We start from the raw sequence: 26616 nt of genomic DNA, 5'->3' as shown, positions 1-26616 counted from the left end.
AGAACCCCTTGGAATGTCACAGCAATTTATGCCATGGCACTGGATAGCAAGTGGTATTGAAATGAAGTAAGAGCCTCAGGGAATCTTGCTCTATTGTAATACAGCAAATTCTGGCTTTGTCCAAGATCTGAAAAGAGACAATAGCTTAGAAACTGAGTAATCTACAAAAGGTCTGCTGCTCACAAGTTTGTGTTGATACAACTAGTTGTGTAGTTGCTAGGGTAGAAAAGGATGATTTCTTCCTGGAGACAATATGGGCAATAACACAGGAAAGAATCAGAATAGCAAGATCAGCTAAAAGGCCATGAGAAACCCATGAGGAGATGGACATTTCAGGCTTTCCAACTGTTGACACAAACTTTTTAATGAGTCTTCTGATGAAAACTGAGAGAAGTCAGAAACCTTAATGTTGAAGGCAGCAAGTCAAGAAACAAACTGGACTTGGACAAATACTTGTGAGTACAGTATTCAGGAAAATGAAGAACTGAATGCATTTATGTGAAGGTTCATCACCCTGCTCAGATAAAGAGATATTTAACTGCAGTGTGTAGCATGTGTCAACAAGAGATGTAAATCTAAATAGTGGATCAGGGTAACCTGACATTAGCACACAAAATTATGAGACTCAACATACCTTTGTACCATACTGTGTGTGGTACTTCATTAATAAATCATCCCCATGTTTATATTAGTTAAGACAAAATCTGATCTTACTCTCAGGATGTTCTCTGCAATTCATCAAAGCATTACAGACTTTATCTTGTATCTAAAGTCTATCTACAGTTAACTAAAATATTAAAAGCACTATCTAGTCTACAGGTACCGAATCTTTCTCAAGTCCAATATTTTATCTCTTTTTGTTCTTTTTTAAGGCTCCTTCACAAATAGAGAGCTTTCTAACAGCAAGGTCTGTACCAGCCTGTGCCCTTCCAGTTAATTGATGAGGTGTACTTTCAACAGTTACTAAGCGACCAGGTCCAATCTGAAATACAAAATAAATGCATTGCTTAGCATTCATGATAGCATTTAAAATGAGAGGAGAGTTAAATCATGAACTATGTTTCAAAAATATTACTCAGCTTGTGGAGATGCATGCTGAGGTTTCCAAGGTCCACTCAAGCTATTCTTTATACTAAATTCGCAAATTGTTCCCATCAATACAAATGAAAAGAGAGTGTTTTTTGAGCAGGTACCTGCATGTACTCTGTTTTTCTGCCTTCATGTCTGATCTTATGAATAGAGTAAAAGCAAATCAAGCCTTCATTACAGCGGGAGTTTGTTGTGCAACATTATTTTGATTTGTATATAATATCAGCCCCAGGTTTTGTCCTCAGAATTTCACTACACACCAATACTTCAAAGAAAAAAAAAAAAAAAAGGAATAGGCCCTTGTCCTCTCAGGATGCAATTGCCTATCACTAGTGCTCCAGGAAAACTCAAAGACTGAATCAGACATACACTTTCCTGACTTATTAGTACTCTTTATACTGAACAGGTTCAGGTCTGTGAATAAAAATCCCTGAGTAACACCTCTGTTGTTTAACCAGGACCTACTAAAACAAAAAAGGCATTGAGGGCATTTGCCTCATATGTTTGATTACTTGACCTTAACTGCTTTACAACAACCACCTTAGTTTAATTTCCCTCTCTCTCTACTAAGGGTGTTTGGTAGAGAGTAGGGAAGATTTTTCAATGAAAAAAATTGCCAGCCATATCTGTCATTTGTAATTCTTCTAAAAAATGTACAGAAGGAATTTTATCTGATGTTGCTGGTGTATTAATTTTCTTAATACACTTTTCCTAGAAAACAGAAGAAGTTTTTCCTTGTGTTTGTCTACAGATGTTTACATACTGATAGTAGACTCAAGAAGGTATTCTCTTGTTAAATGTTCTCCTTTTGAAGAAATGAATAGATTTTGCTTGAGTTCCAAGTCTTTAAAAAAAAATCTAACAATTTTTTTTTCTCTTTAGCAACAATTTCAAGAGTACTTATATTTATATACAAAGCACTTCTGTTTTTTCTTCCAGTTTCTCCTTAACTTTTTAAAAGCAACTAAGAAGCTAACTCTCCCCCCTAAAATCCTCCTTAGCTGTGATGTTTACACAGAAATCATCCAGCTAGCTCAACAGCAGTTACTGATTGGAATGGAGGTTCTCCCACATTTTACCCCAGCTTGTCAAAACTCCACATCTAAATATTCTGGTAATGGCAAAATAAGATCTGAACAATGGCTTTTATTTTCTCACATGTCAATTAACTGATAGAACTAAGAAAAAGACCCACAAACCTGACTTATCTTCAGATAGCAAGGAACATGTTTACTGACAAAGGACAACTCTACTGACATTAGAGATCAGACAGATTTACTCAGCAATAAGTCTTGACCTCAGTAAAGTTTTCATGAAAAGCTGTCCCACAAGAGGTACATGTAAAGTAGCATAGGGACCACCTAGCCCACACTTTTTATGAGTAATCTGCAGATCTGAATCTCATTATTCTGACCAACTACCTGCTGTCAGAGGATATACCAGAGGGGAAGTGGTGCTTTGCAGCAGATGCAGATTCTTTCTGACATTTTGGCACTTGTCAACATAAATATTATTAAAGAAAGAGTAAGCAACAGCACATATACAGTCAGAATAACCCCCAAACCACTTGTACAATAATGAAAATAAAATAATGTAATTGAGGATTTCTTACTGTTGTGTTGAGGCCTTTAATATCAGTAGAATGGGCTGTTCTGTTTTGAGCCTTCGATCTACACCTGGTAGCCTCTATTGCTTTTTCTTGGAGTCTTTTTGCTTTCTAAAGATAATTAGAAAAAAGGCAGAATTGTTTTAATCACAATGAAACGCATCATTTACACTTGATAGAAACCATACAAACAAAATGCCAGAATAAATGAGGTGATAATTCCATTGGCCTTTAATTATAAGTACCCTTCCTCTGGTTTGTGACTCTGTTGTACTGGGGATCTGAGAATGGGCATGGCTTCACAAGGGTGAGAAGGGAATATAGCCCCTGGGCTATATTCTTCCTAATGTAGCCATATATGCTGTTAGCCTTCATCACCACTAGAGAACACTGTTGCCTCATGTTCAGGTTGTCACCTCATACATCGTATACACAGCCAGTCAGTCATCATGCCGTGTAGATGCATGACAACCGTAATGCATCCCAGACGCCTGACTTCACATTATCTTTTCCTGAATTTCAAGAGCTTTTGGTCAGCTCATCCCTTCAGCTTGTCAAGGTTCTTCTGAATAGCAAATCTACTGTCTTCCTCCAGCTCAATGTCATGCATGAACAGGATGAAAAAGCAAGCATACTGATCCAATATCCAAATCATTAAGGAAAATGTTAGAGGATCAACATCAGAATAACTCTAAGGAATATCACTAAAAAAAAGACTGCTAATTAACCTTTAAATATTGACCACTCTCCTTTGAGCCCATCAATCCAACACGGAGTTCACCTCTCTGTAGTCCAGTCCGTATGCTCCCATTTTGGCTACAATGTCTGCACTCAGACATCTCCCCTCTGCTACAATGGCTACAATTCAGACTGCTGAAAACCTTGGTGAAGCTAAGGGCAAGAACATCCATCTTCCTCTTTCTCCAGAACAAAAAATTTACCACAAAAGGCAATCTTGTTGGCGAGGAATTACTTGTTCATAGCAAATCCATGCCAGCCATTACCAATCACCTTCTTGTCCCACATGTGATTTAAACAGCTTCCCTGGGACTCAGTTAAAACTAAGGAGCCTGTGGTTTCTCCAAATCCCTTTTTCTGGACCTTTATAATTTCTAATTCTAGCATAGAACTTCACCACAGGCCAGGGAGGTGCTTGTGCATGAAGAAAGTTGTTCTCTTTTGCATCTGCTCTAGGAAATGAAGAAAAATTAAATTCAGCTGCCAAAGCATTTCTTTTAAGTCTGATTTCATTCTTTCTCCAACTTAGTCCTAGCCAGGACTCCAATATTTTTTAAATATTCTTTTGGAAAAGCATAAATACTGTTAAAAGAAACTCCTTTAATCATAAAATATTCTCATCCTGAAAGATATTTGTTGTACTAAAAAAACCAAACCAAACCAAACCAAAAAAAACCCAGAAACCCCCCCAACAAACTACTAAATAAAATAAAGTAAGAATGACCAGACTTCTAGTTTCAACAGCTTTGGGACAAACAAACATACACACACATTCCTCATTTGCAAGTACATAAACAATCTTGATCCCCAAATTGTGATTGTAATTAGAACAACAAAAGAACCAAAGATTGCATAGCTTTGCCAGTACATCTTATGGTTCATTCTTCTATCTCTGTGTGAATATATAACTTACTATAACTTCTTCCTCATAATTCCTTAAGAAATGTGTTTGGAACTTCACATTATAACTATGCTATGAATGTAAATTTCATGCCATCACTCAGATTTCTCACCTTGAGTGCCTCATAGTTTGATGTCCGAGTCAAGAAATTTTGCCAAGATTTATTTACCATTTCTCTCTGCTTGTGGATTGCTCTGATCTGTAATAAATGAGATTTACAAGATGCAACACACTCTCATGAGTTTTTCTGAATTCTTCACCTGTGCTGTTTGAATACTATGTTTACCACGCACTTTTGGCTATCTTAGCTCATCTTTCTCACCTGAGACTGAATCATAAGGCTGAAGTAATGTACTTGTAATTTTAAAACTTTTTTTTTTTTTTAAGGGCTTCCTTTCTTTATGCAAACTGATTTTCCCCTCTTCCAACAAAGATATTGGAAGAACCCTAGCTCTTTCTGGAATACTTTCTGTATATGTTCACTCTCACATGCTGAATAACAGAGATGGAATCGGTGCAGGCATCATAATGCATGACAATCCCTCAAAAAAAAAAAAAAGTGTGAAATTTTAGATAACCGGAACACCTCATCTTCTCAGAAAACAGGAGAGGGTGAGATAGCAGAAGAGCAAAAACACCAAACGCTTGCTTTACATCCGAGGATGGAAAATGTCTGTATCTGCTCACTCTCAGCATACTGGTAAACACAAAAACATGTTTCTGAAATAATGAAGCTCTGTGAATATTCAGCCAAAGCAGCTTGTAACAAAGGCTTATGTTTCATTTTAAGAAGCAGATGTAGTTGCAATAGATACTTCAGGTACACCTCTATAGTAGCATAATGATAATTTCTCATTATATCATTGGTGCATCACTGATGCTCCTGCTTCATTTTTCCATGCTAATCTCTAAATACTAGCAAAATTATTCAAATTGGGAGAATGGAGGTTATCCTAATGCAATTTAAGATTAAAATTGTATTGCTGAAACAGATTAAAATGTCTTCAAGCAGTGTTCACATATAGAATTTTCAACATTGTACAGTAAGAAAATCTTCATGTAAGTGGACAAAAAATCTTACATGAGCTTTACTTGTTAAATACTCCTGGTCTTACTTTCATGTATGCTTTTTCCTCTTCTTGGATTTCTTGGTAATGTTGACTTTCAAGCACTTCAGTCTGCAGAGCAGCAACCATTCTTCCAGTATCTTCTGATATCTCTGAAATAGTTTCCAAGGCTCCCTCATTTGATGGAGTAGGCCTGAACTCTTCTTTTATCTCTGCACACAGTTCACTCCAAACTTCTCCAACCTGTGTACGATAATTACATCTTTTTAAATTTTTTTAAAAATTTCCATTTATCAAAACATAATAGAGCAACAATTCCTTTATTTTTGTTTCACTTCCCAAAATTTTTATAAAAGGTTATTCTGCACTAATGCTGTGCCAAATTCATTCATGATAATCCTCCCTAAGACTTCCCAAGCCCACGCTTGATTCCACAAAGGAATAACAGGTATGCTGATAATACAGAAACTCAGCAGAAATACAGATACCTACAGGATACCAGATTACAAAAGTAAAGTGTTGTGTCCTACTGGCTGCTTTTTAAAATCTCAGACTGTGCACATTATCAGAGCAAATTGCAACATGGGAAGTTGGAATTATCAGCTAAAGATCAAGCCTTGCAGGTTCCGAAACACTTCATGCTCTCCCAGACTTTGTTCCTAATGAAGAAAATTGGTATAAACTGAAGTATCTTTTGAGCAGTATGGCTCCCACAAAACTTGTTATCCTGTTCTTATTTCCTATAAGAACATCATAGAAAGGAAGAGTCTGGCAAGCGTTGCAACAGTGGTGGTGGGGTTGTTTCTTTTGATGGTAGTTAATGGTTTACACTGTCTGTGAAACTACAGGCAACATGTGACATAGGTGACAGCTTTTGAAGGATTACTTGTCTGTTGTACCCAGAGATATACTTGCTATTACTACAGATACAGTAGTAATATTTTCTTCTACAATACTCACTTTAAAGTCAATATAATGCTGTATGATAGCAAGTGTGACTAAATCCTTAGCAGATAAGCCAGGTAAATTTCTAAAACCTAAAAGAATATTAAACATGTCAGTATTAACAGCATGATATACCTCAAAATACAACATTCTGAAAAAAGACACTATTTTATTTGTCATATAGTCTCAAGCAAAATATTCTTCACATATATACCAAACTCTTATAATCCTGAGCAGGCTTTTGGAGATAGAAAACTTTTTTCTCTATAATACATTCACTTTATAGTGAACTAACTCTTTACTTATGAGTGGCTCCAGTAACCTCCTATCCTTTGGAAGGCCAGGACAGTACTGCACTTTCGTGCTGTACTTTGTGCACTGCTGTGTTTCTGTGTAAGGGTTTGATCTTCTGTAAAGCAGACATGCAGCTGAGTCCACAAGTCATAGTTTCTAAAGATGCAATTCAGCACAAACAGAGTTTGCTGTGAAGTAGGCAAGGAGGAAATCATATTACAGGGTGTCGAGTACTTTGTTTCAAAGCTGTTTAACAAACCTGGGTTACAACAGAAAAACAACTAGTTAGCTTAGTAGAGAAACTAAGGATGTTTTAAAACCAGTTGGTTCTCAGGGAACCAGCTGAAGGAATCTCAGGAAAACTAATGATCAGATTTGAATCTGTGGAGGATGGATGTGAATAAACAAACTTAATGCCTATTTTTAAAAGGGGAAAAGGACAAGCCACAGAATATTGTTTCAACAGAGTGAAACAAATAATTAAACAGATAATGTTTATACAGCTAAATGGTAACAGTGAAAACATTAATATTCAGTGTGAATTAGTAAAAACTAAGACCTAGATTTTGTCTGTAGGCAGGTAAGAAATGTTATGGATGGGGAACCATCCATGTTGACCATGTTGACTTTAGGTTTTCAGACAAAGTTATAATAAGTATTCATAAGTATTCATGTTGAGCGTGCAAACAAGATGGCATTAGGAAGATATTAGAATTACACTTAATCTAGCCAACCTGAAAAATTATCTAAACCCACAGCATTTAATTCAGTAAGGACAAATTAAAAATTCTAAGTGTAGGAATAGTCGTGTGTACAAATCCAGCATGGCAGATGACTGTAAAATATCCTAAGTCAGATAAGCAAACAGTATCATGTCTATAAGAACAGAGCTGTTGTTATGTTGTCAGAATGCTTCTTACAAGATGAGTAGAGGAATGTAGCTCTACTTGGCTGTGAGGCTTCTGCTGGGTTACTGTGTTCAGTTTGGGACACTACATATCAAGAATGTGAACCAACTGAAAGGACTTGAGGAAGAGGAAAAGAAACAGGTAATAATTAGAGGTTCTGTTGGAAAATCCAATCTGTGACTAACCTCAGGAGAAAGTAGTATTTCTTATTCTAGGGCAACAGAATTAAATGTAAAAGGCTTAAAATATGTGAAAATAATATTGCGTGTAGGAAAACAAATTACAGAATATTTCAAGCCAATTTTAGGTTTAATTCTAGGAAAACTCTTCCTAATGGTAGAGGCAGTAAAGTAATGGGGAAGATTTAAAATCCCCATCCATAGGGAACTCAAAGAACAGGATGAGCAAGTGTCTGTTAGTAACAGAGTGTTGATGATGCATCTCAGAGTTTTTATCTTTTTTAAAGTAACCTTACTGACTGCCAGTGAAGAAGTTCAGTTTAATGACAAATGTGACAGTGACAAGGCATTTGACTTGTCTTACCTAGCTTGTGCAATAATGAATAAAGTTTTGCCCGTATATTTTCTGAAATTTCTATGACGGCAAAGCTGGGCCTGTTGGCAGGCACGGAAACGACCTCTTGCTGTTTCTGGAGCCTGCTAGCAATAGGTTTCTTCATGTCTAATAATTTCAAAATACAAAAAAGCAGAAGAATGAAGAGGTAGCATGTTCCCAAAGCTATTAATAAACTTAAAAGTAATGCTTTCTAGGTAGTGAAGAATAAAGAACTTTAGCAGGCAGCATATTCTTTTTCTGTGATGCCTCCTCCAAAAGAAGACAATTTCACCTGACTTTGTGGACACTGTTGATAATTCTGATAATTTAGCCAGGAGTTTGAATATAGTTTGGGCCAGAAAATGTTAAATAACATGACTCAAAATTTGTGAGACCACAGCACTCTCCCTACTTCTTTTTACAACATAAAATACAATGTCATTTGTGGAAGAAATTAAATATTTTAAATTGTCCAGCATTAGAAACACTGTTCAGGATCCTAAGCATGGCTATTCATTTTGTTGTTCACTCCTAGCTGATGTAAAAAATGCCATCTAGTGGCTAGACTAGATGAAATAGAAGGTATTTTGGTTTTGGTAAGGACTATAGCATAAAGTTACACTTTCATTTACTTTTGTCAGAATTCAGACAGCAAAAGCAAACACTGTTTTTACTCAGTGGAACTGCACACAGTTTCACATACATCATAAAACTTACCAACAATCCTTCCATGTTGATCCCGTTTGATTCCTAGCTCCAGCTCCTCCTGTCTCCATAACTCTATTAGAAGATGAGCTGCTGTTTGATCTTTCTCCCCTCGCCAGGTATTGATGTGTGATGTGGTTTTAGGGTTGTCACAAAATTCAACCAGGATTCCAAGAATTATATTGTACAGGTTCTTTTGCTTTGACTTGGTGAAGGGAAAAGGAAAAATGTTTTAAACTGTTCAGAACACAGTAATGCCTACCTTCATAAAAAAGAGAAATCATGTAATCAAGTAGCTATACATTTTTCATCACAACTATTTGTATAATGCTGGCACATGAAGTGCAAATCTTTCAGGTTTCTGAAATCTTGCCAGGCAGAGTTCTATAAATCAAGAAACTGGAGGGGAATGAGTGTAGGATCTTACAAGATATACATACCTGTGTGTAGATCTACAAGAGGCTTTGTTTGCATGCCTCTAGGCTCACATGCTGGAGAAAATACAACTACAAAACTTTATTTTTGTAAGAAACAGACTCTACAGGCAAAGACCGAGCAGTACCACAAACCACCTGTTCAATTTTGTACTCAGACCTTATAGCAGCAACTGAGAGAAGGAAAGGGTCTGCAGGAAGAGAATCAGAGGCTGGCAGTACAGCTGGCAAGAATGTGGAGGGAACAAACCAAGGGAGGTGCATACTCATTTTATGAGGTGAAATGCCTGTGCCATGTCTTTGTCCAAGCTCCACAGAAGTAGAGATGCATCCAAAATACACATGCGAAGTAATTTTAAATATAAAAAATATTAATGCCTTGAAATTCCCTGTAACTAGGCTCTTGCTAACTTCAACATGAAGTAAGAATTGTGATTTCTAAACAGAAGTGTAACACAAAATAAGAGCATATTTCGTTTTCTTTTTTAAAAGATCATATTTTTTTGTAAATTTAAAAATCCCTCTGTCAAATACTTATTTTTTAAAAAAGATACATGGAAAATCCATCCAATCATTTCTAAGCAGGTACCCTGTTTTTGTAATACCTTCCCATCTTAGGGAATTAGATACATTGGTCTTTTTCTTAGTATGATAATAATATTGGGAGATTCTATAATGAAATTTAATGCAATTTTCCATTACTACTCTACTCTTTCATTTCTCTACTCTTTCATTCTGTAACAATAATAAAAATACCTACTGCCAACAAATCCAGAAGGAGAAAAATGCCATGTTTTTCAAGAAAGTAATCCTCTGCAACATAACATCCAATGACACAGGACCTTAAGCAGAAATAATTTCATTATGTAAAAACCTTTTAATGCTTTAGAACATTCTGCAAGCATCTCATTTACTGAACTGCATATATATATTTGGCATGCAATATGCTTCTACCTTCAGGGAATAGAAAAACCATGTTTCACATGGCTTTTCTTTTATATTGTATAACTAGATATACCTGACTTAACTGCTCACTCCTCTATTGCAAGTGGTACATACACCTTTGTAGCAGTCCAATAAACTTGCCAGGTTCACAAGGAATTGGATTAGAATAGATATTTGAACTAAAATTATCACTGTAAGAGAAGCTAAAATTTAGCTACATTGTGTCCCTGACCTGGCTTATTGCAGGTCTGCTTGAATACTGCTGCCAGCAGAATCAAGGGGATGAGACAAGAAAGACAGGGGTTTTTGACAAGTCTTTCCCAGCAGTTGTGGTTCTGTGACTTCCTTCCCCTGTTTCCTCACTTATGGTCATCAACATAGAAACAGGTAGGGTCTCCTGCATCGAGACTTCTCCCGGATGAACATATCATATGGCTTTACACATATTTATCAACCTCTGCATTAAAACAAATTAACTTCTGGTTATCCTCCTATGTACTGGAATAGATGAATGCACAGCTTCTATGTGTCTCTTATATACTTTATCTCTAGTTTATCTCTCATGTTTCCTAGTTGACAATTGTACAGCTATGGAGTAAAAGGTACAATTGTGTTGATTTTCTGCACCAAGCCTTTACTTTAAGCCAACTTTAAGCAATTGTTTCTTATGGACTCTATTGAGCAAAGTAAAGCAACAGCAGGTAGCTTCTCTCACGTAGGCTTACATATTTTTAAAAGAGCATAACTCTGTGACTGAACTTCCTTACTATTCCATGTGTAATGTGAAGCTGTTCTCCACTCAGCCTGATGCTGCAATCCTTCAACAATTTCTAGCCCAATAGAGCCAGTTTACAAACACACATACTTACGTTACACAGTTTTCAGTTAATATTTTCTCCTGTTTACTTCTCTGAAGTTATTTACAGACTCTAACCATACATCTCTCTTAGAAAGCCTTAGGTAGCTTTGCCTGTCAGATCACTCCAGTGTGGGGAGTTAGGCTGTCAAATTGAACCCATATTTAAAAGAGAATACATGCAGAATATTTCATTTATTTTGTATCATTTTTAATTGGTCAAAATGTATGAAGGATTTTTAACACATTGTAAATAGAAGAATGGCCTCTATGTGCAGAGAAAGACCATAGTATTACAGACCTAAAATACAAGAGCTGCCAGTTTTAAAGAATTGCTGCCACTAAAATACTTCTTTACTAACCACAAGCAGTCAAGGGCACTGAAGAGGAGACAACTGTGGCCTAATCCACTATGTAACTTCTTGGGATCCATCTGAATGAAAGGAATGAGTATATTGACTCCTTCATAGCTGAAGAGTTCCTGTGGAAATGTCAATTAAAGCACTATGTTTCTAAAATATTTCATGAATAGCTACATTCAAGAAAATGAAAAGGAAACTGAAAATGTAAATATTTATATTGCAATAAACTTGGCCTACTTGTTAGAGCAGCATATATTCCTTATAAGTAAGAAAAAGATTTTTCAGGTTTTCCAATCTGTTAATCCTATTCAAGAACACATTTTCGTATCTATTAAGTTAAGTAAATTAGCATTTAAATATATGAGACAATTGTATTATTAAGTCATTTTGCCTTTTCACTGCCATGGTCACAAAAACTAGTTATCAGCCCTGACCTGTTAGCGGTGAACTTCAATTGACATTTGCTTTTGAATTAAAAGAAAATACAGTATAATTTATCTGAAAGTGTGCTATGTTTTGATGTTTTTTGCAGAGTATGAGGTAGAAAGACACGTACCTTTCTGTGGAGATCATTTTCACAGAGAACAGACAAAATAAAAAATATGTCAGCTTGGATTTCCAGTAGAATGGCGTCTTCTTTATCTTTGGATTTGTCTGCTGCATACTTAAGGATGTCTATAAATTAATGTATTTTATACATGTGAATGTCCTATACACAAGTCAGATGTCTATTACAGCTGCTGATTTGAAAAAAAAAAACCCAACAAATTCACACCAAGGGATTTTAAAGGAATATACTTATGCAATTCAGTATAATACTCAGTGTTTTACAATAGTTTTACAATAGTTTTACAATAGTGCAGCACTCTGATGCTGTAGTTGCATGGACTTTGCCAGCAGTTTGTACTGATTCTTCCTTGTTCAGACTCTGTGCTGCCTTCTGTAATGTGCCAGGGCAATTAATTCAGAGAAGGGAATTAGGGAACTCTTAGAAAAAGGCAACAAACTTAGTGATTTGCTCTACTGTACAACCTCACAAACATTTGTGAAAACATGGGAGAGATATAAAATACTGGCACTGCTGAGAAAATCAGCCTTGGATTCACTATGTGAACAATGACACAAGCACAGAGAGTTACTTGGATCTCAGCTATGAGGTACAGTGTTCATTTTGCTTTCAATAAAATATGTAAATTATTACAGAGTTTTCACTGGAGTTCAACTGTTAACTGAGGATATAAAATCTTTTTTTTAGGCTTTCTAACAGAACGTAAGTCTTTGAATTCCAAAGGATCTTACTTTGTTCCTGCCAGTATGACTCTTTCAGACTACTGGGAACTTTTTGTTATGGTAAGAAAAGAACTTAAAACACTGTATATTGGAACTCAGAGCAAAATTTAACAGTAGGTGTGTGTTACTGAACAAGAATATGCTCTAAAGTGCACAAGTAGTGGTTAAGCATTTTTATTCTGCTTTTATTCTTCATAATTTCATTCATATAAAAGCACATTGTTATTTATTATTTTTTTCTAAAGAGAAGTTGTGGATAGTGACACCACAATAAGCTTGGGCAGAACATGACTCACAGCTGGAGTTCCTAGTGGCTACCACAATGAAAATAAGATGTAACAAATGCAGTGTAATAAAAGGTTAGAAGGCAGCTTTCATTCCAAAATTACACAAGTAAGCTTTCACAGCTTCCTGTTTTACTTAATTCCTTCAATTCTCTGTGTTGAAGTGTGACAGAATTAAAAATCAAATCAATTACATCTTAATTTAGTTTTCAAGTAGTCAAAGGAGTAACACACTGAAACCACAGGACACAAGAAAGCATGAGCCTACTTGGGGTCAACAGAAAAGTACTATTTTAAGTATAGCAACACAAACTGTGCTTTACCCAGTAGCTGGCCAATTGCTCCCTGGTCACACAAGTTGAGGTTCACGGCATCATCGTAAAGGGACACAACAGCTCTCAGAACTCTGAGGCTGTAGCGCATTTGTGCAAGTTTGTTGCCACGACCACTTGTTCCATGGAAACTGTTACTTTGACCAAAGAAAGGATCTGCGGAGCAACCACAAAGAAACGTTTGTTGGCAGACAGAGTATGTGCAGAATATTAGTGTGCTCAGAAGAAAAAACAACTCATCAGGGTAAATAACCTAAAACCAAACAAAAATCCCTTAATGTTAGAAAGGCTTCTTTTTTAAAACCATCTAGTAATAAGCTGTGGGGCTGCATTTTTTTGCATGGGAAGATTTTGGAGAATATTTAAAATTATTACAGCAACTTTTTTCAACCTTACTAGGCTAATGAACAATGTCCAAAACTCAAAGTATCTTCTCTGGCATCATATGTATTTTTAATTTTTTGATCTCCATTGGACCCAAATGAAAATCCTTCTAGGAAAGCTTACTAATTTTATAACGAAAAATATCCATCCACAGAGATCCAGACCATGAAATTGAGTGTAAATAGGTATCTTTTTGGTTAGCCCATGCTCTTAGCTGAAGATGACAAGCCAGCTTTACTCTGGAAGCTGTCTTCATGTCTACAGCTCTAAATCTGAGCTGTACATGTCCTTCTCTGAACTGGTTTGACTTGTTGCCACAGTAAGGGTATCTGACTAGCTTAGAACCTAGAGATCTGTGGAAGCCCACAAAACTGAAGAAATATCAGTATACACAGAGAATGGGGAACCAGCTTATCTTTCAGTACCAAAAGAATGTATTATGGTTGGTTTTTTAAGGAAGATTAATTTCCTAAGTGACCTATTGTAAAGAATCATTTTGAATTGTAAGTTTTACATTTTTCCTTTCTGTCAAAGAAAGTGAGTCCAGTTGAGTTGTGTTTTGAGGTTATTCTATACGGAAGTCATAAGCATCTACTGACCTTGGCCTATACACCATTCTAGAAACACAAGGAGAAGAGTATTCCCTTGGCAGGACAAATATTTATTTACTAGTACGGGAGCCACTGAAGCTAAAATAGCAATTGCAAAAAGCTGTAATTCTTCATATTGAGCAGCAGACCATTCATGAAATCCAGGCTTTTGGTTTGGTTTTACGTAACAAAGCAAAGCTGGTATCACATCATTTTCACTGAGAAACTGGAGTCAAGACAAAGAGACAGACAGGTAGCTTACTTCATAAGGAAATAACAAAAATCTAAAGAAATGAGTCAACTTTATCTGTCCTATACTAAGAAAATTATTTGTTATTGAGAAAATATGTCATAAACACTACAAGTAGAGACAAACTCTGTTTATATTCTGTAGCACTCCCACAGACTGGTTTGTTAAACCTTATTATCCTTCTCACATGTATTTCAATAATGCTTTGTAGTCACTTGTCAGCTAATTCTCCTAGAATGGTCTAGGTCTGCAGCTTTCCTAACACAGAAACTTTATGCTGCTTTCAAACATCAGGACTTGGTCTGAAGCTACCTACATATGGACTGTTGATTTGGAGAACAGATAATTTCAGTCTACAGGACTATGCCAGGTGGACAGCTAAATAATATCCCTGTCTTTCGACCTTGCTTACTTATTTTCTGTTCTGTTAAGACTTACCTGTACAGCACATGGGTCTTTAGATAAGACTCCAATTACATTAAATAGTAACTTTTTCAGTTCGAAGTCCTCATAAGAGTAGGTAAGTTTAAGACCTTTTATCAAGGGATTGGGAATTTTAACTGTGAAGGCAATTGTAGGTAAGTTACCAAATAATCAAAATTAAAAGTAATAATAGTGTAATTGTACAATACAAGAATGTCTTACCTTCTGTAAATGTTGCAAGTACTATTAACAGCTTAGTAAATCCACTTTCCTAACAGGTATTCAAAAAACATACATTGATTAAATTAAATTGCAGTGAAATTAAGACTTATGATTTAATTTTATTTTTGCTTTTCTTTTCAGAGCATAAGAGTTAAAGATATCCTACAGCACAACCTTTTATCAAAGAAGAGATCAACCACTTGGACATTGTACAATACCAACTAACTACAGTCCTAAGGGTACAATTAATTAAACCCATGGCTCATTCAGTACAAATCTGAACTTGTATGGGGAAGTCCCAAATACATGTATTCACTGCTATAATCTACTATATGTATATCTACGTATTTTTAGTAATCTTAGAGTTGTGTTTTTGAAAATGCACTTGTGCACAGGTACATTTATATATCAGGGTCATCAGAAGATACAGGTTTGTGCATTTAGCTGTGTGTACTAATAACTTACACCTATTTCAGTGCATTTACATGTAAGCATATGAAAACTGCACGTGTGAGCAATATGCATTTACAAATACTACCTATTGAAAATTCAGAAAATAAAATCTTGTAATTCACAGCTCCTAGAGAGCTTACAGAAGGGTAATTATGTTTAATAGAACTACAGATAGGATCAAGGCCAGAGGGTGTCTCTGTTTAAGGCAAAGGGGCTTTGTTTCTGAAGTGATTAGAAGCCATGGTTACCAGGACACTGCTCTCAAGCAACAAAATACATAAGATGGTCTCAGTACTCTGGCAAAGCCACCCCAGAGCTTTGCACCAGCTCCCGACAAACAGAGCTACACAAACATCCCCACAGAATCAAGCCATTCTGTCAGTTTTGCAGAAGCTTTTTACACCTCAAACAACTTCTGTGCAGTTTCCATACAAAAACTTCAGAATATTACAGAAGAATGAATCACCTACTTTTTAGGTGAGTCATGATAGTGAATTCTAGACTACATTTAGGTGACCTAGTCTTAGAAAGCAAGTGCCTCTTATTAACAGCATCTAGTTAATTATTTTCTCAGCATCTTATTTAGAAGTTCTGAGCTGATTTTTGGAGGACCTGTCCTGTTCCTGGTTATGAGACACAGATACTTCAGCTGAATTTGGGCCATCTGAACACAGCCTGCAAATCTGCAGACAATAAATGAGCTTTAATTCAAAACTCACTGTAACATAATGGTACATCTGAGAATTTGTACAAGAATACAGGATTTGCCATTTACTTCTGCACATGAGCAGTATCAGTGTAATTTTCTAAGTATAAAATATGGTTGATGATAGTACCCCAGGCTGATGACTTCAAAATTTGAAGTCTCTTTGAGGTAAAGGGAATTACAGAAAGAAAAATATTTTCTTGTTCAATAAGCCTCTGAAACAGGAAAGCACTGGAGAAAGAGTAGAAGAAATATTAAATCCATAATGGGGAAAATACTGAGTATATATAACACCAAAGGAGAAGCTATTACCCCCTAGAATATAATTATAAATACTTACAATCATAGGTGCTGCTGGGTTTTTAGCTAGTAATGTGGCAATCACCAGGAGGTCATTCCGTAGCTGACGATCATAATGCCGGAACCCATGCATGAGAAGCTCTACAAATGCGTCCTTCAAAGCACTTCAAAGAAAGTGAAATGCATTTACATTTTCTTTTCATATTCTATTTTAGACAGCTCTAGGTATATGAGCCCTCATTCATCATCATACTTTTTAAAGCCTTAGGCGTTAACTACAAGAGAAATAAACTTTATAATGAAATGGATTCTTATGTGTACTACTAGACATCCAATTGAAGCGTATATGTAAGGTGCATGTATTACAAATTGCACCTTCTACTCAATGTGTTACAATTAATAGAAAGATGTAATATTCACTCAAGCACAGAACTGGATGCAGTTGACTGATTATTGTGAAGAAATGGTTTAATCTGAAATAGTTGAAACAGTGTAACTCACTAAGGGAGAGCCTGCTATTTACTCCCGGCGATCTAGAACTAAGCCATATATACCATAGCATAGAACTTACTGCTGATTTTATAGCATAAGCATTTAAACAGTGCAGTAAAAGTGCCCTACCTAGCCTAGCATGTGAGCTTGAAAATGGTTCAATGAACTTTTTTCATCATACAACACAACAGACAGGGCTGTACCTCCTGCACTATGCAGCAGAGCACCTTGATCTCTCTTGCCTCCTACAGAAACAGCTAGTGGGGAATAACTGTGTTCATTAAATAGAGAGGCTTGACAATGAGGAACGTTTGGAGTTAACTGGGTGAGCTTTTAGCGGGACTCTGGCCACTGAGTTTGTAAGCTACCTGGCAGGTACTTCTTGTATCCTGTATCATCTCCTGGCATCTCACAGGCCCCAGTGCCATCTAGCTTGCTGAAACAGATGCCTGAGGGCAGGTGCTGGCTATGAGTGCTCATGCAGTAGTGCTTCCATTTTGGAGAATCAAATGTGTTAATACTGAAAACTTAATAAATACTTAATGATAGGCCTCCATTCCCCTTTTGTATTTTCTCCCAATTAATTTCAAACAACATCCTACACAACAGGAATGCTTTAGATGTCTCCAAAATCACAATATTAATTCACAAAATGTTTCCCTATACTTACTGTACACATTCCAAGTTACTGAGCTGATTAACAACTTCTTCTTTTGAGGTGCTTTCTAACAGGTTCCATAGGATTTCTGAGGAGCGGAACACCAGCTGTCCTGAGGGATCAACACCATTTAGATACAAACAGATTCTGCTGGCTGCTTGTGCCTTCATCATGAGCCTGCAGTTTTCTCCTGAAATTATAAAAATCTGAATAATTAATTCCCTGTAAGTCAGTAATTGTTTTAGGCATGTTCAGAGAATAAATTATCTAAGATCAAAGGTAATGAGATTGTTGAAAGAACAGTTTGTACTAACCTGAGCTGGAGAGATGCTGAAGAGCTTTAAGCACCCACAGCTTCTCAGTAAGTTGATTTTCGACTAATGCTAGTGACAAAACAAGAGTTTCTGCTAATCCTCCTAATTCAGCCATCTGAATTTTATAGTTTGCACTTGTTGGCTGGTAACCTGCACATATAATAGCTTTAGTTACAACGCAGTAAATATTCAGAATTTGGTTAGTTCATAAAATATTCACCCTTTCTCAAGAAAGGATTGCAAACCAAGTATCATATTTCTTAAAACAAATAAAAAAAATAATAAACAAGAACAGCTTTTCTTATATTTAGGTATTAAAAGTGCCTAAAGCATAACCAACAGACCTGCTCTCAAGAAGACTAAAATGCTATATAGACAATTTAATTGCTTCCTAGAATTTACAGAAACAAGCAGGGTAATAGGTGAAAAACCTATTCTTTGGGTCCTGCAATAAGTTGTTCATGGAAGACCTAGTTCTCTGCTGTATCTTGTTTACTAGAAACTTAATTTCTTCTATTTTATTACTTAAAATATGTGAATCCAACTTTTAACTTATAAGCTTGACTTTCTTAGGTGCCTCTGTTTTTGCTTTTCTTCTTGCATATGCAAATCCGTATTTCATTACTGAATTACTGTGAAAGAGAAAGCATTGAGAAAAGAAATTTATATTTATATGTGCTAACTTGTGAAAGTAAAGCTTATCTCAAATAGATTAAAAATATGTATCAAATGACATGAAATGGAGGACTGATGAATGCAGATAATGCACACAATGAAAAAACTTTTAACTAAGCATTCATTGTGATAGGCTGTAGGTTGGCATAACTTTATAGGTAAGAGAACTCTGAAGGATCAAACTGGCAAAATTTACATATATGCTTAGAGATGAACAACTTGACTTAAAGTATCAGACTGAAATACATTATTTTTGAGATGACATTTTCTAAATCTGGAGGAGAAGAATAAAATCTTTCAATATTTAACATTTGCTTATCTTGATGGAACTATTTGCAGACATACAATGAAATATACACAGGGCTGCCTACAGGATTTGAGTCTTGTAAGGTAAAATCAGATTTATATGCTTTCATATTTCTGGAATCTTGTCAGGGCTGTTGCAGCTGCAGCCTCATAAGGCCTCCCAAAATGAAAACTACCAAGAGGGCTCAGGTACTAGTGCCACTCTACAGGAGCACACAAGGAAGCATACTGACATCCAGTTTATGCTTAAATGTGTCCATACAACATGAACTCAATCAAACTTAGTTTGGCTCAGATCACTCCCTCACAAGCAGCACAAGTCAAAACACAGCTGCTTCTCTCCAGGCTGCATATACAAAGTTGAAAATTATTTTTCCCTTCTTATAATTCTCACCTGAACTTCCTCCATTATTTCAGATAACCTGTGACCATTTCACATTTTCTGGGTACTACTTAATCCCAATCCCATAAATGTAGCAACTAATTACTTGTACATTGATGAGTTAATTTCAGATTTTGTGCATGCATTTCTATTAAACATGTTAATTGCACATTTGCCAATGCTATATATTTAATATATGACATACAGTAACATACAGTAACAATAGCTATAAATAACAAGTTACTATAATAATAGTTCTAAATAAAAAAATAATCCATAGCTAATTAAAAGAGGCATTACAGAGTAGCTGGGGTTATAAACACTTGATTTCTCATGACACATGGAAATACCATGCTTTACCTGAAAGTAGTTTTCTTGGTTGCTTCATATTATAAAAGCTAACAACACATTTACAGATCTGTATTCTAACTTGAGAGCTTGGAACCCTCATCAAATAACCTGTCAGAAATAGGAAAAAAAAGTAATTTACAAAGTAAAAAATAACTTACAAAGTTTGTAGCTTTTTAAAAAAGTAATATTAATACTCCCATTTACAGTACTTCGTGTATCCTTTGGTCATACCCCCTACAAATCTGTCATTTTACTCAGAGTTTGATTATCAAATACTCGAGGTACAGGGACACTCACACTGAAGAGGACAAAAATTACCAACTCTGCTTTATGGCTACAGACCCTTATAACAGACTGGATGTTATTCCAGAGTTGTGAAATTCAGAAGCAAGGTACCTAGGCTTCTGTCATCACAACCATATCAGACACTCTTCTTCTAGCAGACAAAATATGACATAAAAAGAGCACAGAAAGAGGTGTTTTTCCACGAGATAAAGACAATTCATTTGAGATACAACAGAGAGTAACAAGGACAATAAACATTTTTTCAGATTTTATTGTCTTTTCTGGACATGCTACTCTAAAAAGAATCTGTATCTGAAACCAGGAGGCCATTCTTCTATCTACTTGGCACTGTGAAAATAAAAACTTCCAAAAAAATTTTTTTTCTCACCTATTTCAAGGATAATTGTTTTTCTTGTGTGACAGGTTGATTGTGATACCTAGCCATTTAAATCGCAGAATTAAGTGAGGTGATTTATCAGTCCTACTCTATTCCGAATCCTTTCCGATCTACAGTGCTTGCAATATTGTACTTGAAAATTACAAATATGACACACAAGGTCATGAAAAGATATTCTGATAATAAGAGATTCAGTGATATTAAGACGTGATTTTGACATGTTTGCCATAATAGCTCTCTTAAAACAGATTTCTGAAAGATGTAGCAGGAGGCTGAAGTCAGAGACTGCTACTCTTGGTAAGGCATAGCAATAAACTGACTTCTGTTTTATCTTTGTAGGTGACTTTGGTTTTGAAGGTTTGAGCTGGGAGTCAGGAGTTACTGTTTGTCACTTGTTTCTGTCATTTGGTTTCAAAGAAGTGGGAAGAATACATATTCCCCTTACCCAGGCTTCAGTGTTTACAGTAATGCACCAGTTTCTCAGAGCAAAATGAAATGACACAGCCCACACAGACAGATTTACTTCTTCAGCTGTGTTGAGAAAGTTGCCTCACATAACTTCTGACACTGACAAATAGGTAATTGTGCTGGCTAATCCATAGGCAAGCTGTAATAAGAATTGTTTCCAACACTAAAAAGCACAGAGAACTTAATGAATAACTGAAAGAAATTACTTACACATATGAAGGAGGTAACAAGAAATTAAAGTTGTGTTAGTAATACAGTTAGTTTCACTATGGCATTATTATAATTTTATTGTGGCATATCAGTTTACACTCACCCAGCTGCGCAATGGATTTGGAAACTGCCACAGAGTAGTTTACTTCATCAGAAAATTTCTTTTTTTGAAATGGTAACCTGCACAATGAAATTAAAAAATACTACAACTATGCTTAAAACACTGCAGAAGAACACTTTAATCAAGTCACCAGAAAAGTTCAATAGCTTTTCTCTTCTTCCCTGATATTTTTTTGCAAATAAAGACACTTTTCCCAGGAGAAATACATTGTTTGCAATGCTGAAACTGAAAGTTCCACTTCCATAATTTGGCAACAACATTTTGGAGATTAGTAGTACATGTTCCTCGATAACAATCCTATAATTCATATTTGGTGAATTAAGAAATCCCAAAAGTTAATATCATTTAAGCGTGGTATATTGAATCCTTGAACCAAGGCACTATCAGGCCACTGCAGAGCTAGACTATGCACAGGCATGTGCAGAGACGGAAAAAAACCATCATATCCCTGGGCAAAACCTCTTGAAAACACTGAAAATAAAACAAATAAACTGATTCCAAATAGCTTAGTGAAATTTTTTCTTGAAAAACAGGATGCTAAGAAATACTCAACAACATTTGCAAAATACTCAGATATGACATAAACAGGTAAGTGCTAAAAAAATCAGTAAACATTACAATATTATGCTATGACCTCTCCAGCAGCTTTCCGGTAGGTTTACCTCTGCAAACATAGCCAGAGAAACAGAGAAAAGAAAGCAAATAATGGGATAAATGGGGTTGGTGAGGAAAGAAACAGACATTGAATGAAGTGGGAAGAAGGCAGGTAAACAGAAACAGTTATGAAATAGTGGAAAATTTTACTACAGGAGCTCTAGTATCTGAAAGAAAATTTTAAATACAGCCCCTCCTTCTAGTTATAGGCTTTTCTTTGTTCTATGAAGTAGTAGTGAATTGAGATGGAAATTCCATAGTACAGAAACTAAAGCAAAACCCAAGAGTGCAATCTTCCAAAATATATTCATTGCAGAAACCCCAACTATTGCTGAACTGCTGTAAGAAACAAGAAGTCTCACTCAGAATTAGATTTTATTGACTTCATACACTCATTCTCAGTTATGTCACGCTTCTGCAGAACATTGAAGAAAATGAAACTGTGATGTTTTTTCTCACTCTCCACTGTGTGGCAGCAAAGGAAAGCAGTACAAGCGATGGTGCCCAGGGAACAAAAAGATTCAGCTAAGTTCCATGTTTATTAATCCTAAAAGCTGAAAGGATGCCATGTAAAAACTTCTTTGAATATCTGGTTTACTATGCAACTCATTTTTGTGCGGCTTAATCCTTCTCTTCCTTGTTTTCTTCAGCTATAAATACAGGAGTAACTGTGGTTACAAGCTTTCAATAAGTAACTCAATTAAATTAATGAGGTGGAGAAAACTACAGCCAAGACTGAGTAAGACCTAATTCTACAAATAATTTAAAGTGCCACATGACAATGAAGATATAAAAATTCTAATGCAATACATTTTAAGATAAAATGCCAAATTCTCCCATTACTGTGGTTCTTTCTCTTCTGCAATATGGGTCATCATTTTGTAAAGCTTACCTTCAGGTATTAAGGTGTCTTTTTGTCACCCAGGTTTTTTAAACTCAGAGACCTTATGTGAAACACCAAAATGTACCTCTGCAGGACTTGCTTGCTGAATTTTTTGAGGCCAGCAGTCCCAGAACAATTTACACTAGGCAGCAAGATACCCTGGGGAATCTTGCTTCCAAGCAAGCTGGGGCCAACTACAACAGTTCTGAATGATGTAATGTGTAGCTCCACAGGTCCTGAAGCATTAAAATGGGTGCCTCCTTCATGCCAACAAAAACTGGACTCCAGGAAAATACAGTTCATGAAAAGGAAGGGTGATATAATAGATGTCTTGCGGACATAGAAGCCTCATAGATAGATGAATGGGTATCTCAGTTGTCTTAGAAAATGTATGAACATGTTATTAAGCAGCATTTAAATCTCTAAAAGAAAAGCTGAAGTACTTACCCACATATTTTAATAAGTTCACATAAGGGCTCAATGAAATTTTCTTGTTCATTAATTTTTTCTGCACACAGGTTAAGAATTTCAATTATTTGTGCTAAATCCTGAAGGGGCTTTTAATTTAAAGTTAAGGAAATCAGACTGCTTGTACTGCTAAGAATCAGAAGAAAAAGTTGAAAAGTGCATTTATCATACTTCAAAGACACAACTAAGAAAAAACAAGGACAATGTTTTCAAAGTTATATGTCTAAAATAAAGCATACAAGTCAATACTTAGGCTTTTCAAAGCATCCTTACTTTTACAGAAGTACAACTCTTGCAAATCTAATTTATCTTCTTTATCAGCTGAACTCACTGGAAGCTCAGCACTGAATATCTGAAAATATGGGATGAAAAGTTTTTACAGCACAGTGTCAGATTTATGTATCTAAATTCTGAGACAGTCTTGAGGTATTAAAATTCTTTCCTGCTCTAGTCCCAAGTGAGTACTTGAAGCTTGAAAATCTGGACCCAAATATATTGAGATTATCTAATTTAGGGTAGAGGCACAAGATAAAAGCTGAACAGATCCCTGAACCTGAGAAGTTACTCCCAATCCACTGACTTGCGGAAATTGCCTGCAAGTGAGTAGCCATAACTCAGTTGTGGTGATAGCTTAAATAACCATGTTAATTAGCTGAACTACACAAAATTAATCAGATTTTTCCCATATGCCTTCACCCTCCCTAGTACTACTGATTATTAGAAGCCGTTCAATTTTTACTATAAACATTAAATAAATTTCAGATAAATTAGTCTTTGTTTTTCTTTAAAATGCCTCATCTCTGGAAGTCATTGCTATTTTATGTGCTGCTTCTTAGGTACTGACAATTACTATGCTTGTCTAGTCTGAGTTGAAAGTACTCTAATTACATTCTGAATACTTTTACCACTGTACAGGTGAGATCTCTACTGAATTTCATAAAAACTTAATCTAGGATCCAAGAATCATGCTAACCTACCAACTTCTGCTATGTGTACACAATACCAATGATGAGAATGTACGAGGACCATCACTGCTCTACATGTGGAAGCACAGCATAAAATGCTTTGCTGAAAGTCAAGACTATTTTCATACAAAAAGCAACTCTACTTTAGAATTTTACAGTGGCAAAAAGGATACAAGGCCATTTTCAAAACGCTTGACTACCTTTTTGAGAGTTTTCAGCTGTTCTTTTTCTGTATTTTTCTTAAGCAAAAGAATGAAAATCAGGTTTTAATTGCTGTTTGCTTTAGAACATTAAATGATTATCTTTATCTGCTTTTAAGTTTAACTGAAAGTGGAAGCCAGATTTAAAAATCACAAGACCATGAAATTCTTAAAATGCTTTGCAGTGGGATTAACTTCTTGATCAAGCTTCGTGCTTCAAGTATTGACTCAGCACTCTTGTAACTAAGGAGGTTTTTAAAACCCTATCTTTTGTTCAAATGTGTGGTCTCCTTCTTTTAAATTCTTTGGGATTTCATGAAAGGCAACAGAGAAAACCAAACCTATGCCACACAAGACAGATGCATAAAATTGTAGATCCAAGAGTCTTAAGACTAGTGCTCTGCCACCACAACAATCAGCAAATTCACAGTTGAAAATGACTTAAGTCAGGATATACCAGGGTGTGTCAGTGATATACAAGATCCATTCCAGATCTTCTGTACACCTCCATGCTGGGCAAGAGCACTGCAACTTCCTGTTTCAGGTATCTACAAGCCCAGAATCCTAAGGGCATTTTACTATGTATCTTATACTCTCTAGAGAAGCAGTAAACAATAGCATCTAACATATTTTTCTTCAGTCAGTAAGTTTATTCCATCAGTTTTGTAACAAAAGGTGGGAAAAATGACAAACTACTTCTATGTGGGTCATTAACTTAAAATGTAGTATGTTTAACCAAGTTCTTGGTTTAGGAACATAAATTATTAGGTTTTTAGATCAAAAATAACTGATGGTTTAATGAATTTAGTCTGCCAAACCTTCTTTTGGACACTAAAACCAGCCAGTGGAAGCCCATGAGATTATGCTCTCCAGTGTGCCTAGGTAGTCATATTTGTTTCCAACACTTTGTGCCTTTCTCTTTCCTTTAACATACCTCCAAGAAATGTTATGAGCTAACTTGGGCAATTACATGCATTCCTGACATATTTTCAGTAACCCGGTGTATATTTGGCTTCTCACGTGTAGGCTTCAGCACTCTGAAGACTCCCAGATAAGATACAAATATTGCATGTCTAGTTTTTAAATGCACGTCTTTTTGTTTGTTTGTTTTTTGGTTTTTGTTTTTTCTTAATAAAGCACCCATGTAAGAATGTACTGGGTCATATGCAATATATATTTAATTCAATATAAAAACATGGTTGATACCGTTCTCTGTTACAATGAGCATCTTTAGCAGTGCTCAAATTCCAAATCACATACTTGAGCTTTGTGATCTGTACGCCCTGCCACCAGTGCTATGTGGCTTATTCTGGGTGGGTACTGCAGTAATTGCATAAAATATTATTCTGTACTTCATTCATACCCGTGTAACTGAAATTAGAAGGAATCCAGCTTACTTACTGACTCCGAATCTTCGAGTAGTTTGATGACGTGATTCAGATCCATTGATTTTAACTGTGTATCCTGGAAAAGTCACACTTTATATTTTTTTACTTAGACTGTGCTTAAGAAGTGCTTAAACCTTAAAACGTGCAAGTGCCGCACGGAACCAACATGAATCCGTCCACGGCCGGCTACACCCAGGCTGTGTGCGGAGCACAAACTGGGGCTTGTTGGCAGCCCGACTCAGCCTCCAAGCCAAGGGAGGAGAGGCCAGAGAGGGCCAGGGCCAGGGCCGGGCAGGGCAGGACAGGGCAGGGCAGGGGTGACCTCCCGGCCGGTGGTGGTGGCTACAGGCAGCGGTGCTGGCGGGTGACCCCCGGCCGAGGGGAGCTCACCTGGATGGCGCCGAGGTCCGCGCTGGCGTCCGAAGCGTTCCTGCGTCGCTCGCCGCCGGAGCGAGAGGGGCCGGGGGTAAGCGACAGCGCGGGGGAGCGGGCCGGAGACCGAGACGGAGCCCGAGAGGCGGGGGGCTCGGTCAGGGAGGCCATGGCGCTCGCCCACCGCCCCAGCACCGCTCGACCGCCTCCCCAGGGCCGCCTCGCGCCGTTGCCATGGGAGCGAGGCGGTGCCACCGCCCGGCCCAGGCACTGCCGGGCTGCCGCGTGTCCCCTGGACAGCCGAACCGGGTTGGCTCCGCTCGCCCCCAGCCTCGGCGGCAGTGGGATCCTGCAGAGATGTGGGGACAGCTGGCGCGTCCCTGAGCAC

General features: G+C 36.7%; 1 protein-coding gene across 1 annotated transcript; it reads right to left on the bottom strand.

The window, feature by feature from the left end:
* Positions 1-847: 847 nt before the first annotated feature.
* Positions 848-26399, bottom strand: CFAP69 (cilia and flagella associated protein 69). Its single transcript, XM_030444124.1, has 23 exons — positions 26247-26399; positions 25870-25932; positions 24442-24507; positions 23283-23392; positions 21281-21357; positions 19827-19925; positions 18104-18253; positions 17802-17979; positions 16680-16803; positions 15181-15229; positions 14974-15095; positions 14295-14511; positions 13303-13467; positions 11962-12080; positions 11406-11524; positions 10003-10084; positions 8821-9013; positions 8092-8229; positions 6362-6438; positions 5450-5644; positions 4447-4533; positions 2702-2806; positions 848-982 (listed from the first exon to the last, which is right to left on the bottom strand). Exons 1-23 carry the CDS (start codon positions 26397-26399, stop codon positions 848-850), a joined length of 2823 nt encoding a protein of 940 aa, XP_030299984.1.
* Positions 26400-26616: the final 217 nt, after the last annotated feature.

The sequence above is a fragment of the Calypte anna genome, chromosome 2 (genome assembly GCF_003957555.1).
Source record: "Calypte anna isolate BGI_N300 chromosome 2, bCalAnn1_v1.p, whole genome shotgun sequence".
NCBI classification, from domain to species: Eukaryota; Metazoa; Chordata; class Aves; order Apodiformes; family Trochilidae; genus Calypte; species Calypte anna.
The sequence above is the reverse complement of the archived record's forward strand: the minus strand, read 5'-3'. Positions and strand labels throughout refer to the sequence as shown.

Excerpts from the sequence above, each read along its gene's own strand:
- CFAP69 (XM_030444124.1), bottom strand. The coding sequence starts at position 26,399 with ATGGCCTCCCTGACCGAGCCCCCCGCCTCTCGGGCTCCGTCTCGGTCT. Across the intron at positions 23,393-24,441 it reads AGCGTTTTGAAAATGGCCTT|CCCCTTCAGGATTTAGCACA; the intron begins GTATCCTTTTTG and ends TTAAATTAAAAG. Across the intron at positions 21,358-23,282 it reads GAACTTATTAAAATATGTGG|GTTACCATTTCAAAAAAAGA; the intron begins GTAAGTACTTCA and ends TTCATTGTGCAG.